Below are 17,775 nucleotides of genomic sequence, written 5' to 3' on the forward strand. Positions count from 1 at the left end.
CTGTGCTTGAGCACCATTAAAAAATAAAATAAAGAAATCTAAACAAACTTTCAAAAATCAGACAGCAGGACAACTTAAATGGTCTGAGGACTTGATAGAAATCAAGGTTACCATTTAAAAAATTGCTTGAAATACCAAAAAAATTAGGTCTTTTCAGGTTTGGGTATTCCTAAGGCAGAAGAAAAAGCCACCTAAAAACTGTATCATTTAGGGTCCAAGCACTCTGTCTTCCAGAAGCTTTGGATAAAGTTTGTATGAGTTTTAGAAAATTCATGGTTTTTAAAAGTGGACTTCTGTCAGGTAAAGGGATAAGAATTGGGTTCACTTTAGCAGATGAAGGAAAGCAGAATTTATCAAAAACTTGACTTGCTTTTTAAGATTTTAGTATACACAGATGATTTATTGGCCAGGCTCTTTGCTTTGTATATGCAAAGATGCTCCTGTTAAAAATATACTGTAAACCAATGACCCTAGCAACACACCACAGAAGGTTTTATTGCTCAGCATTGACCATTTTTATCAGTATTGTACTAAAAAAAAGGTGACAGGCAAAAAGTTTTTTCAAACTTCCTTTCTATATGCTGTATCTGGTCATAATTTAATATACCTACTGGAATCTCTTACTGCATGACAAGAAGATGAAGTGTTAGGAAAGTGTTTTGCTGCGACAGGCCTGGAGCTTGTAAGTTAATAACTCCAGAGAGGAAGGATGAGCAATCCAAACTGGCACACTTCTTACCTAATTAATGTTTCTTTTTAAAATTTCTGTGTGGGTTTTAGAGGCCAACAAGAAAGTCTGTAAGAAAACAACTTTAAATTCATCTATGGGACAGATGATCAGCAATGAGTCTTTCTCTCCAGGAAAAAGCTAAACAAACCCATTCTGTATTCCTCTGAAAAAGAAGGCACAGGCAAGGTAGGATCAGCTTCCTACCTGTTCTTTATTCAAATTCTTGCCTACAGCTGGGAATCACATCAACCTGCTAGATGGAGGACAGGAGGAAGCACTCTGCAGAGAGTATGTTCCAAGTGATGGAGGGATGATGCTAGCTCACCATCTTGTTAAAACAGACAAATCTGAACTGAGAATCCCTGGATAAGACAATTACATCTGAAACAGGCAGACCGCATGGCATATCCAGTCTCTTTGCTCTTTGCTGGGGGAAGCGTCTCCACAGACATTTTGGGAGAAGCCCTTCATAAGTAGCACAAAAAAGTACGAGGGTAATGCTACAAGGTGCAGCTAAGCAAATGCTTCTATTTGACACATATTCCCATAGACTCTGTGCAATTTTCTCATTTCCTACTGCTATAAATGCTCAGCTTTTGATCCAGTATGGCTCTCAGAGCATGGGTGTCCAGACTGATGTTGCCCATAGACAGTACTGCTGGCAGCTTTAATACATGGTCTTTCTGAATGTGACAGCAAAATAATGAGTCAAGCCTTTCTCCTTTACTTAAGAATGGAGGTCCACACTCTCAAAGTGGACTTGATTTAGAGGAGTGTAGCAATATGTGAACATAAAAGGGATCTTCATGTTTGGGATGTTAGTTGTGGAGGGTCTTACAGAAGCGGGATTTTTTTCTAAACTTCTTCCTCTCTGAATATCTGTCACTGAAACTCCAAAAGAAGCAAAGCATGCCAAATGTCCGTTGTCTTGTGAAAGCCCTAGGGGAGAGAACCTACTGAGTCACTCTGCTGTTTTCAGGTCTTTCCCAGTGTCTGGCCAACAGTGACAGTGCTGGCATGTTGTCTAAACATCTGCTATTGTCTGAGAAGTGGAAGGACACAGTTTATTTTATCTCCTGTGGCCGCTACAAGATTGACAGGGACAAGTGTGAAATGGACATGTCACATGGAAATTCAGAAAAGAAAATCTCTAAAGAACTTTAAAATAAGTACATGGTCAACTCCCTCATCACTCTGTAGTGTGAGTAGACATTCACATCTGTTAGCAATAAATGTTGGATCCCTCCTGCTTTTCCTACCCAGCACAGGCAGCAATATCCAATATTGCCCTCTCTCCTCCATAACTTATTTTAGTGACTTGAATGGTACTAACTGCAGTATACATTAATGCTCCTGAGAACAGAATGGCGAGGATCTACTGTTTTAAGCAGCTCCAGAAATTATTCCTGCCTACTCTGCTGCTAGTCATCAAGGGGAAACAGAGGCCAAAATCCAACTCTTCTCACCTTGCTGTCAGAAATCTTCTTAAATAACCCATCAAATTTCTCTAATTCTTTCAACACACACTTAAAAATTATCAGCTTAGATGAAAATCTAGAAAAATACAGAGATATGGCTTTGACCTTTCCTTCTGGTGCTGCTACAGTAGCTATTAAATGTGAGTTAAGGGCATTCATGTATAGTTTGCTATAAAACACATTTTTTAGCAGCCCTGAAACTGTCAGAGTAGATCAGACCATTGGTCTATCTCACCTGCCATCCTATTAGCAGCTGGTAACACTTACCGGTTTAGGGCAAGATTAATACCCCACCTCCCACAACCCCACTGTGTGAAGTGGCCTTCCAGACTGCTCAAAACCAGCCTGATAGATGGTAGATTTGGTTCTAGTAAAGAACTGGAAGGCTCTTCCTAAAGGTTCTCAATTGCACAGGATTATGGCTGATCCATAAACCATAATGCCCGGGAAGCATCACTTCAGAGGAAGAAAAGAGTCACTTTCCCCACTGGTACCTCTGCGGTTTCCAGTGTGCTCCTGAGAAAAGCAGAGAGATACTCTCTCCTTCCTAGGAAAGAACCATTTCTGGCTCTCTGTCCCAACTGAGGGAAGACGCACTAAATGATGTTGTCACCTTCCTCATTTTCTTCCCAAGGGTAGTGGGGCATAGAAGAAAGAGTGAAAGAACTCTAATAAGCACAGCTGGCATACAGACGGAGGGAAATGCACCCAGGTGGGCATGGCTGGACCTGAGAGTGCTCCAGCTACCCCAGGACCAGGGGATGTGGAGGCAGAGGAGACAGTATTTGAAGCAATACATTGTGTGGGGAGGGCAGGGACGGGAATTCCAAGCAGGAAACACTGGTGTAGTTTCCTCCTCCTTTGCCCTGCCCAAACCCACATTTGACCTTTCTGAAGGAAGGTGTTTGAGCCTCAATATACAAAAAGCATGTCTCTGAGAGTTCTAATAATACATAACAAATAACGATTGCACCGATGGTTCAGAAATCCCACTCAGTCATTCCTGATCTCTTAATGCACTTTTTTTTCCAGAGCTAGGAATAATTTAAAGGGTTTTGCCAGCAATAATTTAAACAACTTGCATATACTTACAGGAGGAAGTGTTTGTTCCTTCTGTTGAAGCTTGTATCCTAAGCATGGGTTCTGCAACACACAGAAGTAACAATAAAGTTGTAAGAATACAGCCACAGCTACAGCACTATACTGGAGGAGCCTGAACATCTTTCCCCCAGTAGAGATTTCTTTAATTTTTAGTTTTTTTCCTCAGTAGTCAGAAACCCAGCAGAGCAGAGATAAAAAATTAGATAGCTTGAGAAAGCAAAGAACTTCAAAGTTGGTTCAGCATGTCCCAGGCGCACTGTAAATAATCAATTATAGCAAAAATGCTCCACAGTCCTGGGAGGAAAGGCCGTGAGAAAACTGGCAAAGACAGAGTAAAATTTTCAGCTGTTTCTGACAGACAGCATCAGAGGAAAGTGGAAAGCAGTAGGTCTTGAAGCTCCATATGCTGACCCAGGAAGCACTAGTTTCTTATCTTCTTCTCACATAACTCCTATTAAACAGTAAGGAATTTCAGTCAATCACAACTATAGTTTAGGACTTCTGTGGCTTGAAAGATAGGAGGGTCTATGAGTGTCATCACCTCAGCAGAGAGCTGTAGATAAAAGGGAAAACAGAACACATTCCAGACCAAAATGGGACATGGCACCAGCCCCAAAGTGGTTACAGGAACAGAAAAAGAATGGTAAATAATCTTGTAGGATAGTGGAAGGAAATGGACCTCAACACAAATCACACAAAGGAAGCAATCAGAAAAGTTTAGAGAAGAAGCAGGTAGCCTGAATCTAGGTCTGAACTATAGGAAACCTGAACCACACAGCAATTAAGAGCCATGTGTTTGGGTGGCTTCATGGGCTTTCACTATCTAACAAATCATATATGGTGTCATGCATGAAAAAAGAATTCCAGAGAAGGCTTGAGAAGTATTATCAGCTGAAAGTAATAATTTGAAGAGAGAATACTTTGCCTAAGGTTGCAATGTAATGTGCTGGTGTGGAGTAGAGGTGGCTAACAGCCAGTCTGTGAAATCTAAGGAGCAGGTCAGGCATACTGCACGCTCTGTAGTGAAACATTTAACATTTCATGTCACACAGAAAAGATGAATCTGTTGCCTAACAAAGCCTGGTTTCAGGCAGAAAAAACCCACTCTAAAAACTAAGACTGCTCTGTAATTCCTCCTATCATCAAAACGTAACTGTAGCAATACTTCAACAGATCTACATCCTGGTGATTCGAACACCAGCACTTCAAAATAGTCTATCTTAAAGTAAAGAAACAACACACTAATTAATTATTTTCATTTGAAAGTCCTGGAAAAAAAACAGTGCCCAAAACCCCAGGCACTACGGGTCATCAGGAAACTCATGAAGTGTTAGAGAAAGACATGGTCTGGACAGCAGGAAAAACAGCATCTGTCTGGGTTTGGTCTCTGCTCCAGCCACATATCAAAGACCTCCTCAGAGCTCCATGTGGAGACCTCCACAAGCAGCCACTAAACATACTGCTTTTTGCTGTTCTGGGGACAATACCTTGATGTGCTGCTTGGCATGAAATCTGCCAGTGCAGAGATTCATCAGGAATGCAGCCAGCTTTTTGAACATCCCAGCTTCCTCCTCTCCAGCGGCACAATAGCAGTAAAGAGAAGGACAGTACTGTAACAGCAGGCACTTGAAGGGACATAAGCAGGGAAAGAGACCGCTCAAGAACAAGAACTTAAATCCATGGGAAAGGAGGCAGCAAAGTAGAGGGACTACATTCTTGCTGCACAAGGGAGAATGCAAGGCAAGCCCAGCGGAGTCAGTGACCAGCGTGTCACCTTCTTTGAACAAACAATGGTTCCAATGGTTACAGGACACTTGCTATTAGCTATGTGGTCTCATATATTTCCAGTGAAGCACCAGTGACAGGCCCCACTGAGAACATGAAAGAATATGGGCACAGCCAACGTCTCTTCTGTCAGGCAGCAATGCCAAGATTTCAGAAGTAGGTCGCCACACACACAGATGCATCAAAGAAAAGGCTGCAGGCATGCTAAATGCAAAATCTGGCAATCACACTGTTTTCCTTGATCTAGCCTACAAACACTGTCATTTCACACTAAAACCTGTCCCTGCCAGACATAGCTTTCCCAAAAAAGCTAGCAGGACCCCAGCCTCTTTGCCAAGGAGGATACGTGCATCTTGTAAATCCTTGGGTTGCCCGGCTTACACACGGTTATCTACAATTGTCTCAGCCAAAGCCATCAGTAGTGACAAGTACTTGTATTGTGGCCATATATAAAGTAACTCTTTACAATTAAGGAATGAAAGCAGCTTCTCACTGGGGTTAATTCCAGCAGTATTGCTACTCTGGAAGTATGCAATCTGTAACTGCAGGAAGGATGCTGAAAGCAAATTCCATGAGCCTGAAAGGAAACCACCTGGAGAAGGCTCCTAGTATGCCAAGGCAGCTTCAAAAGTGGTTAAATTACTGACAGTGACCTGTCTACACTCACAGACCCTGCAGAGCTGCCAGGAATTGTATTTAGAGTCCTGAGGAACAGAGAAGTCTAGGCAACAGACTTTCCTGAGGGCACATCAATATGCCTGTACACTCAGCAAACTCACAAGCAGCTGCTAGGATTTATAGGAGAAGGAGGTAAGAGCTTTTTTAAAACATAGCTCCTAACAACACAAACACTTCTTCAATTGGGCTGCTGAGGCCTGACAACTGTAGATTTGCTTCCTCAATATAGCCCCAAAATAGTAAAATATATGCTTAATCCTTCTTCATTCATTTCTTGGTCCCTGAAGTAGCTCAAGGTGCAAGGTGATATGCAGAAACAGAGCTGCTGGATGTAGAAGAATCGTTCTCTGTTAAGGAGCTGTTTCAGAGCTGTAGAAACAATTTCAAGAAGAAATGAAAAGAAAGAGACAGAAAGACTGTTAATTCAACTTACGTGAAGAAGTTTTTGTCACTTCTGTTGATACTGGTATCTTGCTGGTACTCTCTGGAAAACACAAGAGGCAACAAGAAGTTATAATATGGTGTCAGATGATCCTCAAGCAGCATTCAGCTCCAGAATGCACAAGGTAAAGAAGAAAAAGGTGTTCAAAGAAGGAAGTTTAAATTTTGCTCCAGTGGGCAGAGGCTTCAATCAGATATCAGCTTGCAGAAGTTTCTTTTCAGGGAAAAAAACAAAAAATGATGGTGCCTACTAGCAAAACTGAAGAAAAAAGCCTACTCCTGAAAGCAGCCAGTTGTTCAATCTCTCATTTTCCTCTGGAAGTAACTGATCAGTGGCAACAAGAGAAATCATGCAGATGGCTGTGTTTCTGGAAGACGTCAGTGTGAGTATTCACTCCTTATGCTTCTAGACAGTTAAATTTTGCAAAGACGTGTCTCTGTTCATATCACTTGAATTGCTGGTAAGTACACCCAATAGTGTCACTTGCTGCTTCAGGGAAATCTTCTGAGCCACACATGCAAACCCTGTCCCTCATCGTCTGCTGGGGGCTCAGTGATAGAAATCAAACAGTTGTTTTGCTGAAGAAATGCGAAAAGTTGTGCTTCCATACTGGTCCTCTGTAGATGTCCATACACTGCTGCTACTTACATACTGGCACGGACGGCTTGCACTCACTGGTTGAACCAGCTGATGGCTAAGGGGGATGATGTTGCCATATTCAGATCCTTGCTAATGCAAAACGCGCAGATGGGAGAACGCAAAATGTAGAAAGCCTTTGTTTAGGTTTCACAGACTTGCACAGAGACCTTGTTCCAATGACAGCATTGATTTGCAAGTGCTCTGCTGTCCCCACAAGCCACAACTGCAATTTTTTAGGTGTGAACGAATCACTCTTCAGCTGTATTCATCAACAGTCTTGGACTTTCCCAAGTTCTCAAAACACATTTCAGACATTAAGTGGTGCAGTTCAATGCAGCTGCACAAGTTTCAGCTCCACAGCTGGAGAAAGGCCCTGAATGCCAAGAGAAAAGTCTTGCCCTGAAACCTCAAAGCACACCAAGAATCCCCAAGCAGGTCAAACACACAGAATTTTAAAAATACCTCATAAGAGATTTAGGAAAGAGAAACTCCAGAATGTTTTTATTCTGTTTTGTGAATCTGGATTCCAATTGTTCTCTGCTCATTGTCTCCAGAGTTCACAGAAACTTGACCAGAGACAAAACTAGTCCCAATGCCTTCCCTTCAACTTCCCTCTTGTTAAACTTTAATATTGGCTCTACATTTTAACTTCTTACTTGCTTGCTCTTATTTTGTATTTTTTTTCCATTTTGGTACAGCTTTCTTTGGCAAATGTACTATTTGCCTAGTTAGTACATCCCGGTTTCATCTCACTAATGGGAGAGAACATGTTATGCAGCATTTCCTTGGCAGCCAGCAATGCATGGCATGCAGTGTGTATCATAATTAAAATTTTTAAGATCAAAACCTTTGCATTAGGTCTTGGAACACAGTGGCCTGTAGCCAGGCAGCTTTCAGGACCATTTTTTGGGTATAGCGGCAATTTCTCTATTGTGCAGTTGGGTTGTCTGAGCAATTAACCTTTCTTAGTCACGTCAGGAGATGGAACAGGTCTGACAGCAGCATAGCTCAGCATCTGGCACTACTGGAGCAAACTTTTCTTTCACAATTAAAGCAACCATGTTCCATTTAGTGCCTGTGAGGAGCTTGATGAAGCATTTCTTACTGGCACCTCCCCAGCCCAGCTGTGTTAGTACAAACGCCGACGGGAAGCTGCCAGTGGAAAAAAAACCACAGCCAGAGCCTCCTACACCTGAAACGTGCTGAGAAACACATTTGGAAAACATGTGGCAAAGTCACACTTTACCAAGCCCCACTAATAACATTCGTGTTAGCAACAATAACAGTGGATGCTAAAATTTGGAAGACACAGCAATTGTGCGTATTACTGCACACAGTACACCACAACCATAAGAAATATGTTTTACAGTGCCTGGGAAGGCTAGCACAGATCCACATGGCAAGCTGTCTGAACACAAGAAACATACAAAAAAAGAGTCTTCTCATAGCAGACCATCAGTACTTGCCTGAGGTGAAAGAGCTGGGACCATTTTTCAATCATAATACTTTTACTGCTGCAGTCTGCTAGGGTATGGAGATGGCAGCCTGCAGCCCTGTCTTCATCATCACATTTAAGTTCCGAGGAGGAGCAGCTACCTCATTATAAACAGTTCTGTCTCCTGGCACTTAGAAATACTAAATCTTGGTGAAGTGCTTTGTCCTGAAACTGTATGCTTGTGCAGGGGCTAACTTATATAAAAATACTGAAGGATCCATGAGAGATCCTTGTCTGGGGATGTTGTAAATAGCAGGCCTCTGCAGCTTCTCAGTCCTATTTCCTTAGTACTCAGGCCATCATCTTCTGCTGTTTAGCCTGACATAACAGGGAAGAACTCCTTCATAACATACAAGACTCCCAGTAACCCCATGGCCTTGATATGTTTGTTGATCCATCTTTCCAGATAGGGAACTTAATTTGGGCTGCTGAGAGGACTTGTTGCATGGGCAACAAGCTCTGCTGTACAGCTGTCAGGCAGGAGGTCCTTCTCCTCCTCAGTCAAAACCTTTTCTCCAGGATATTTAATATTTATATATTTATATATTTAACCAAATATTTAAGAGCCTTACAGCTGCTGCTGTGAACAGCTCTATGCATGCCCTCACAGCTTTTTTGCCCCCAGTTAGTTTGTCAGAGGCCTAATGCAAAAAAGGCTGCTTGAGCAAGCTGAAGGAATTTTGGTTGAGCTCACAGGTTTTAGTTCAGCACTTGCAGGTCACTCTGAGAACCCTGACAGGAACAACAATCTGGGCTCTGAAAAGAATTCAGACACCATAGGTCATTGGAGCTGCAAACAAGCTTTCTGTCATCCTGAGATGTACTTTCTGACAGTGATGTAAGTTTTAAGTCTTTTGAATTGTTTGTGTTGTTAGGGTGATACCATCTGAATTATACAAACAATGACACAAACTAACATACACCTTGAGGAAAGGGGAGCACTTTCTCCATCTCTGTCACTTGGTCTATAGATGCCAGAGCAGAGACTTGTGTAGAAGGCTGGAAAGGCTGTAGTCAGGGGCCTCAGAGGCATGCAGGCATATGTGGTAAAAGACACAGGGTGATCCAGTGGCTAAACTAACTTTTAGGTTCTTAAAACTACCATACTTTTCCCCTTTTTTCCTCCGAGAAACTACTGACCAGAGTCAGATTAAAAGAACATTGCCCTCAGTCCGAGTATGTCAAACTGCAAGGAAAGGTTCAAGACTACTCTTAGGGGAGTTGCAATACCAAATTGAGTGATGGCCACATTTCTTTCTAAGACCAAATAAGTGGTCTAAGCATGCTGATTTACTCCAGGTGAGAATCTGACTCATTATGCCAGCCAGTCAAAAACAAACTATGTCCCAGATTGCCTGCAATTATGCTAGAGAGTACCCTGATCTATTTTAATCAAGTCTTGAACAGAAGAAGGGACTTTTTCTGCACTTGAAGTATTTCACCGTTTGTCACATGCTCCATGGGTACTAGATATAAGATGTTTTTACTTACTTATTTCTCAGTCATCTTCTTGAAGCTAAGCTACTGTCTGTCTTCAGAAGAGGAAGAGCAAATTAAAATTGAATGAATGATGAGTGTCAGATTCTTGTTTATTATTGTATGACTTGGAGCTGTTACTACTACTACAAGTCCTATGGATGCAAAATCAAAAGCCTGCATAGGCCACTGTGTAGCTAATGAATTTACCAAGGTTCACCTCTGCCTGCAATTGAGATACATGAACAGATCACCTGAGTTAACAGCACCATCAATTCAGGCAGAATTGCCCCAGCCATTCAAAATGATGAGTCAAACTACATCAACTCACTTCCCAACAGACAGCAAGGAATAGCGTTCACCCAAAACCCAGCACACAGCCCACCAGAACCAGCACTGCAGATTTCTGGCTTTTGAAATATCTCTGCATGAATCCACCCTTTTGTACCCTGAAACATGCTGGGCACAGAAAACATCCTCAGAGAGGCATAAGAATCAGGCCAACAGGTCTTAATGGAAAAGACTGACACCACGTGCAGATAGAGCATGCTTGACTCTTTATCAAAAAGATATCACTTAGCTAGTTGCCTAAATACAGAGTTTTGTGAGTAAGTTGAAAGCTTTGGGTGTACTGTGAAGTATTCTGTCAGTGTTATTCATCAAGTATAATGAGGTCCTATGCTGATGAGAAAATCCCTGAAAAATTCACCGCAGAATTTCGCCTGGGTAAAGTAAGAAATGAGGATGCACAAAAAAACCAGTTACTATTGCATTAGCAAACTTGTGTACTATTTATACACCACCAGGAGAACTTCATGCCTCTCTTCTGACCTCAATTACAATCTTAGGTGAGCATATATGAGTATGAGTGAATGAAAATAAGAAGGCAGCTCATATCCTGTGGGCAAGTTACACTCATTATAAATTTAAAAGAGAATAGCTCCTATCACTTGCTATTAAGACTGGTAAAAATTGTGTTTGTCTAGCTATTTTTATATTTGTTACATTTTTAATCCACACACGTGGCTCTATCTACAAAGATTTATATATCTTTCAGTAAAACTGGAGAAATTTAAAAGTGTGTAGATTAAAACTGTTTGTGTGGGATGTATGTTCATGTTTATGTGTAGCAAAATCTTGCACAAAAGCAAATTTGGCATTTTTAAATAACAACAATGTTTATAATAGTAAGAAGGAAAGGAGTTACTATTGCACTGAATATTACTGTTTTAGACAGAAAAGTTTACCTGGGGAATGAGATCAGGAAAAAAAAAAAGTCTTTGCTCACTGAAAACAACAAAAAATATTTTACAACTGTTTTATCGAGAAATAATTAATTTTTCTATGCTTGGAGCAGAGAATTGAAAACAGCAACCTTAGTGGTAGAAAATGTATGGCTTTTTGTATTCTTGGGGAGAAAATACCGACACATTTGCCTTGTTCTTCCTATGTTTATTCCTAATGTCCAGTGGTTGGTGATATTAGAGACAAGGCCTTTGGTCTGGCTCTGGGGTTCTCTTTCATGGCATATGCCAGTAAAGAAAATTTCAGCTAAAATACTCCTAGTTTGACAAAATTCTAGGGAATTTAAATGCAGATTTTTATTTTTTAGATGCTGAAAAACACTAACCTTACAGTGGAAATAAAAATAACCCCATTCCTAGAAAGCCCATTACCTTGCCTACCCTCACTCTTAAAGCAACCAGCACAAAGGGAAAGGAAGATCTAGTTTGCAGACAGCAAGGCATACATAATAAATATGACCAGGTGAGTCACTAAATTAAAGGTCATAACTTAAGTTATGGTTCACACAGCAGACCAGACCAGTATCACCAGACCAGTATCATAAGAAAGTCAGGCCCTCTGGCGCATTTTTCTTTACCTCACTGTTACCCTACCTGCTGGAGTTAGAAGAAAGCAATCTCTCTGCTCACTTTGAGAGACTCAGCCTTCACAGAAACCTACAGTTTAGTTTTCTACAGGGACTCCTGGACTACACTGGACCCCAAGAGCTCCCCCAAAAGCCCATTAACAGGTAATAACAAGAGTAAAATATACTGGATTTTTGTTTGCCATTTTGTTTTTTTTCTTTTAGTTTTAAATTCTTATGAATATTGCAGGACCTCCCAGCTATACAGGACCCAAGTAATGACTGCCCTTCAGGGCTCATTACCGAGTTTGGATCCCAAATCTGTCATTAAGCTAGCAAGGGGAAGAGGTCAGGGAATGCAGGGGAAGGAGGGGTGAGAAGGTCACCCATGCAGGGGGTCCATCCCTGTTTGCAAGGCAGATGTTGCCCTTTGAGGCCATAAGGATCTATTGCTCTTAAGTAACCAGATGTTGCCCATGCTGTTTCTCAAATCCAGGTGGAAAATTCCACCATTAGCAGGAAAATTATGAACAATTTTATTGGTAATTTATGAGGAACAGTAAGCAGAGGGGGCTCAGATGTATGTATAGCAACCAAATATGCATGATTGATTTATTCCACCAATGAATGCTGCCATGCCTGAGTCTAGATGATCAAATAACACTGAGATGTTCCAGTCCAGATATCATTGAGTTTCCAGTTCAGATCTTTACAGACAAGAGCCAGCTGGCAGGTTTGGACTGGATTCCAGTTGGCCCTGCGTTGGCATGCATGGCTGTATTTTAAACAACTTACACTTCATAACACAATTAGATAGATTTTAACATATATGTTATGGATGCACATAGCAGGGCTTGCCACAAATACTTTCTACTGGGACCAAGCTCCCACCCTCTAGCAGCAGGTGTGTTTTGCAGTCATTCAGCATAGCCCAAAAGGAAGTTCAAAAATCCATGTCACATAGCAAAGGAATGAGGTTCCTGCATGCACTCCCATGACACTGCTCCTTGTCTGAGAAAGCAATAGAAAATGGTCAAGCTAGCTTTTTTTTTTTTTTTTTTTTTTTGCATTTATCTGTAACACTACCTAGGCACAGTGCCTACAGTTGAGTTACGGAAACTGTATAGGAGCTTTCCATGTAAGCAGCTAATGAGCAACCAAAATTTGTATTCACGGAAACAGAAACACCTACCTATTTTCCCTCTTAACAACATTCCAGTAAATAACACTTGATCTTTTATATCAGTCTCCTGACATCTGCTTATGATTATAATACCATACAGCTAGAATGAAATTCTAGCACTTGAGATTCTTTAGTTGATGAAATAGAATAGCAAATACACAAAGTAAATACAGTCAAGCAATTGCTGTGTGATTACAAAACAACAGACAGACAAAGACAAATCCCACTGGAAAAGGTTTACATTTGGTTTTCTGTTTATGTAAATGCCTATCTCCCACTTAAGAGCACAGAAATGTGGAACAGAAAAGCACGCCTGGTAAATTCACATTGCTATAACATCTTTAACTCATATATGATATGTAGAGAACTTCAGCTTTGTTTGCTAATATGGATACGTTTTTTTCTTTTCATACTTCACAACTGGCTGGACACTGGCGTTTGAATTATGGGACCTGAATTAGCCAAAGCCACACTGGAAAAACATGATTTCAGTTTAAACCAACCTCAAATTACAATACCTGAATTAAAGCATCTGAATCACACTCAAGCCTTTGAATAATTTTCCTTCAGATACATTCATGCCTTTGTGTTTATTGTTTTAGAAATCAAAACAAAAACATATCAACATATGTGAAAGTAAAAATGGTGGCAATCAGAGCAATACAAATATTACTTAAAGTGAGAAGTGCTGGTTTAGCAGTTCAGACTGTGATATGTTTTAGGTTAAATGCAACTTCCCTCACTGTGCATACCAGGAATTAGAATAATATTCCTTTCATCATTTTTTAATCTTGACTAGACTGTGTCTTAGACCTGGTGTTACACAGAAAATGCTCATCTGTCCTGAAATGTGTAGGAGACAGCCCATTTGCCTATAAGGCAAATTGAACATCTCAACAACATAACAGACAAGTCAGGCTCAACTAGTTTTCTTAGTATATCTAAAAGATTTCAGTGCTTCCACGTCATGTGCCAAGCTTTGTCCTGCTTCCAAGCCCTTTGTCCAGTTGGCAGCTTAAACACATGGTCTTTCTGAATGTGACAATAAAATAATGAGTCAAGCCTTACCATTGGTGTCTGTGATGACAACACTGGCTTTAGTACTGTCATTTCCTAGCTTGCTGCTCACTCTGCACACGTATTCCCCAGCGTCGGCCAACGTGGCTCTGTAAATGTGAAGCTCAGAGTATTTCCTGTGAAATCAGAAAAAAACCATATAAACATCCTATACTGGAATAACAGTCACTGCATCAACCAAAGCACTTTTCTCCCCACCCCTTTCAACAGAGGGTCTTGTCTTCCATTCTTACTGACAGATAAACACTATCCAGGCTTGAAAGAAGGGAGGATAATAAAAAAAAATCTCCTGCAGGCTGCTGGAAAACAGGCATATTCATGAATCCAAATGAAGATACTTGCTTATGCTTTTCTGTATAAGAGAAGTCTTTGCTTTTAAAGAAAATCTGGAAAATAACCATCCAACAACCATCCTCTCTCAGACAAACTGTTGGCTGTCCAGAAGCCACCAAGATGGGTGTAAGACAAAAATAGATTACCCTTCCCAGGTTCATATTACCAGTAGTAGAGTTCTGGACAAGTACTGAAGTTCCTAACATCTGACTAAATAATCATGAGATTAGAACACACTTTTAAACAGCCACTGAAGCCCCAAATCATTCTCCAGTGCTAACAAAAAGAAAAAAAAAGGGCAAGAGCACAATTTTCATGAAGCTACATTTTGTTCCTGGCTCAGAGATGTAATTTAATCAGTCTCCAAGGTTTTAAGATTAGATTTTCAAATGCAGAACTCCTGCCTACCCATTAATTTTGTAGGAACATGTTCTGGTGTCATTCATGGGGTCCCCAACTCACAGGATGGCAATAATCCCATTATCTAGACTGCACAGAATGACTAGCTTGGTGAAAATGGACACATTACTGCTGTTCCCAGTTACTATTTAAAAGAAGTGCTCTGGGGAAGTTTCTGCCTATCATAAAACCTGATCTATAGAACAGTCACTCAGAGTGCATGAACGTTGCCTTCCCTAAGCAGGCCCACCCTTACCTGAACGGCTGATCCCCAGGAGGCAGTGTTTGCTCACTCTAAAAGCTCATAGTAACCACCATGACTGCTGAGACAAACAATGTTTGGGGAGATGCTTTGCTTCAACACTGCCATGTCTCCTAACTCTCCATGCAGAAATCACAACTGGTTATCCCTTCTGCAAATCACTGAGCAGGGCTTGGTTCAGACCACAAACAGGTCTGTCGTAGCAATGTGGGCTTCTGAAGCAACCAAAATGTCCAATGTCATTTTTCAATACATCCTTGTGAGCCACCCCTACCTCCATCACAGGACATTATCCGATCCGCTATCTGCTGTCCACACCTCTGCCTACTGGCAGGTCAGTCTTCCCTGCCTCTATGTGAAACTCCTACTCTTTAGGAGTCCCCCATGGGATGAAAGCAGGGTGCTAGGTGGACCCCTCTCTGCCAGAAACCTGCATCACAAGAGTTGCCCCCCATGTCCTGAAAGAAGACTGATTCCTCAAGGCCACTGGGCTTGGAAGAGGGAGGAGGAACCAAGCTAGGATTATCAATTTACTCAAGTTTTCTCAAATGGTAATGAATAGCTGAGTATTTGGGCTCTCTTCTCAGGAAATGTTAGGAGTCCAGTTCCCAGTGCTGAATTAATTAACTGGGCTGCACTTCAGATGGCATACAAGAACAGATTCTAGCTCATGGCCACCATAAATATGTGAGAAAAAAGTGGTAAAGGCACTGGCAGAAACGTCCAAAAGTTAAATGCTACCGTATCTTTGTGTGAAAGTAAAAACTGACAATGGTCCTGCATATATATCTCAAAAATTGGCCACATTTCTAAAAGAATGGGGTGGTTGTCACATCTTTGGTATTCCTCACTTTCCCACAAGCCAAGCAATTATTGAAAGGGCACATCAGACATTAAAACTCATTCTAGATCAACAGAGAGGGGGAGTAGAGGTAACACCACAGATGAGGTTGAACAAAGCTTTGTATGTTTTTAATTTTTTAAACAGTTCGGTTGCAGAACATGATACAGTGATTTTTAGGCATTTTTCAAATAACACACAGGCAAAACTGAAAGAAAATCCTCCTGTTTTAATTAGAAACCCTGAGACTGGACAAATTGAAGGTCCTTTCCGATTAATCACTTGGGGCAAAGGGTATGCTTCTGTCTCTACAGGTGCAGGAATTAAGTGTGTCCGAGCCAAAAACGTCAAACCATATCGCACTCCAGAACATATTGGTGAGTCTGAAACCGAGGAAGCAAGTACACAGATGTGAGCCGAACAGAGGGATCCCAGGGCACGCCTGACATTCCTTGTGCATCGGTGGAACCTGCAAACTCTGATTTTGTGTCTATGTTATTTATAAGTGCGTCAATTGTATGTCAAATGTTTGTTTCGTAGAGCTGATTTTTGGCAAAAGTGTGGGTTTTTTGTTTTTGTTAGGTTGTAGATCCCTTGTATTAGATGTTCAAAGTCAAATCTTATCTTAAGGTCAAAAGCAAAGTTCTTAAATTGATATATGTGTGAGGATTTTGCCAAAACTTAAGTAATGAACAGAATGGAGCAAAATCAAATTGTATGTTGATGTTGGTGGGTTTTAATTGTTTTCTGTTGTGCAGCTTTGCCTGTGGAACAACCAAAACCAAATGTTTGGGTGACCTTAGCCAAGGCAGCTGGCTCAGACACTATATGTTTGTCTACTTCAGAACCAGAAAAACCTTTCTCAACCTGTCTGGTTGGTGTGTCAGTAAAAGATTTGCCTTTGGTCAAAAAACAATCCAATGGTGAGCCAGATGAAATTGACAATGGGAACAATCCTGCATTGAATTGGAACGTTGGGGCCAAAAAACTTCCCAGAGCAGTATCTGAACCCCAAGAATTGGAAATCCTTAGTTCTTTAACAATGGATTTTTGCTTTACCTTACAGCTAGTGGTTGGCGAAAAGTGATCCTCCAAAGTACAATGTTACTCCCCATTATTTTGCATACAGAAACTTAAGGTTTTGGTGTAATTTTTCAAACAGTTCAGATGTGCTTTCTGAGGCTGACCAATATCCATGACAATTTCCCAAGGGATATTGGTTCATTTGTGGAAATAGGGCTTGGCAGGGCATTCCATCACACCTTGAAGGTGGCTCATGTCGCATTGGGATGCTCACTGTAACTACACCCACTGCCAAAGTGGTCATGAGAAAGAAACAAAGTGGAACAAGATCTGCTCGTCATTGTGATGGAACTGTAAAAGTGATTTCATACCTTGGAATGCTGCAAAAAGGGTTTCAGCAGGTTTTTTTTTACCCCAATTGGGCTTCAGCACTGGCATTGAAACAATTAGATCGGGTTGGATGTTGGCTGAGTAAACAAACTAATGCCACACCCACTGCAATTAGTGACGTGTTGACCAATGTTGATAGTGTTAGACATGCTACCCTTCAAAACAGAGCAGCAATTGATTTTCTTTTACTGGCACAAGGACATGGTTGTGAGGAATTTGAAGGATTGTGTTGTATGAACCTGTCAGATTATTCTGAATCCATCCACAAAAGCATACAAAAACTGAAAGATTTGACAGCCCAAATTAAAGAAGATGGTGGGTCCTGGTTAGATGTTTTGTTCCAAGAATGGAGCTTTGAACCTTGGCTAAGGGAACTTTGCAAGATAGGTCTCTATGTATTGGGTGTTTTGGTAGTGATATTAATAGTAATACCCTGCATACTTCAGTGTGTGCGACGAAAGATGAACAAAATGGTCAAAGAAGATTTATCATACAAGAGAGAGAAGTAGGAAGTGGATTCACAGAAAATGCTCAAATCTCACAGAGATGGTGGATGAAGGTACAGAAATGGAG

The 17,775-nt window shown here is 41.1% G+C and overlaps 1 protein-coding gene across 1 annotated transcript in view; it reads right to left on the minus strand.

The window, feature by feature from the left end:
* Positions 1-17,775, minus strand: part of NRG1 (neuregulin 1) — a 178,937-nt gene that overhangs the window by 124,151 nt on the left and 37,011 nt on the right. The window contains exons 3-5 of the mRNA XM_058823506.1: positions 13,946-14,070; positions 6,206-6,256; positions 3,301-3,351 (exon numbers count right to left, since the gene is read on the minus strand). Coding sequence (XP_058679489.1) covers positions 3,301-3,351; positions 6,206-6,256; positions 13,946-14,070 — 227 coding nt within the window. The remainder of the gene's footprint in view (positions 1-3,300; positions 3,352-6,205; positions 6,257-13,945; positions 14,071-17,775) is intronic.

This window comes from Ammospiza caudacuta, chromosome Z, assembly GCF_027887145.1.
Source record: "Ammospiza caudacuta isolate bAmmCau1 chromosome Z, bAmmCau1.pri, whole genome shotgun sequence".
NCBI lineage: Eukaryota > Metazoa > Chordata > Aves > Passeriformes > Passerellidae > Ammospiza > Ammospiza caudacuta.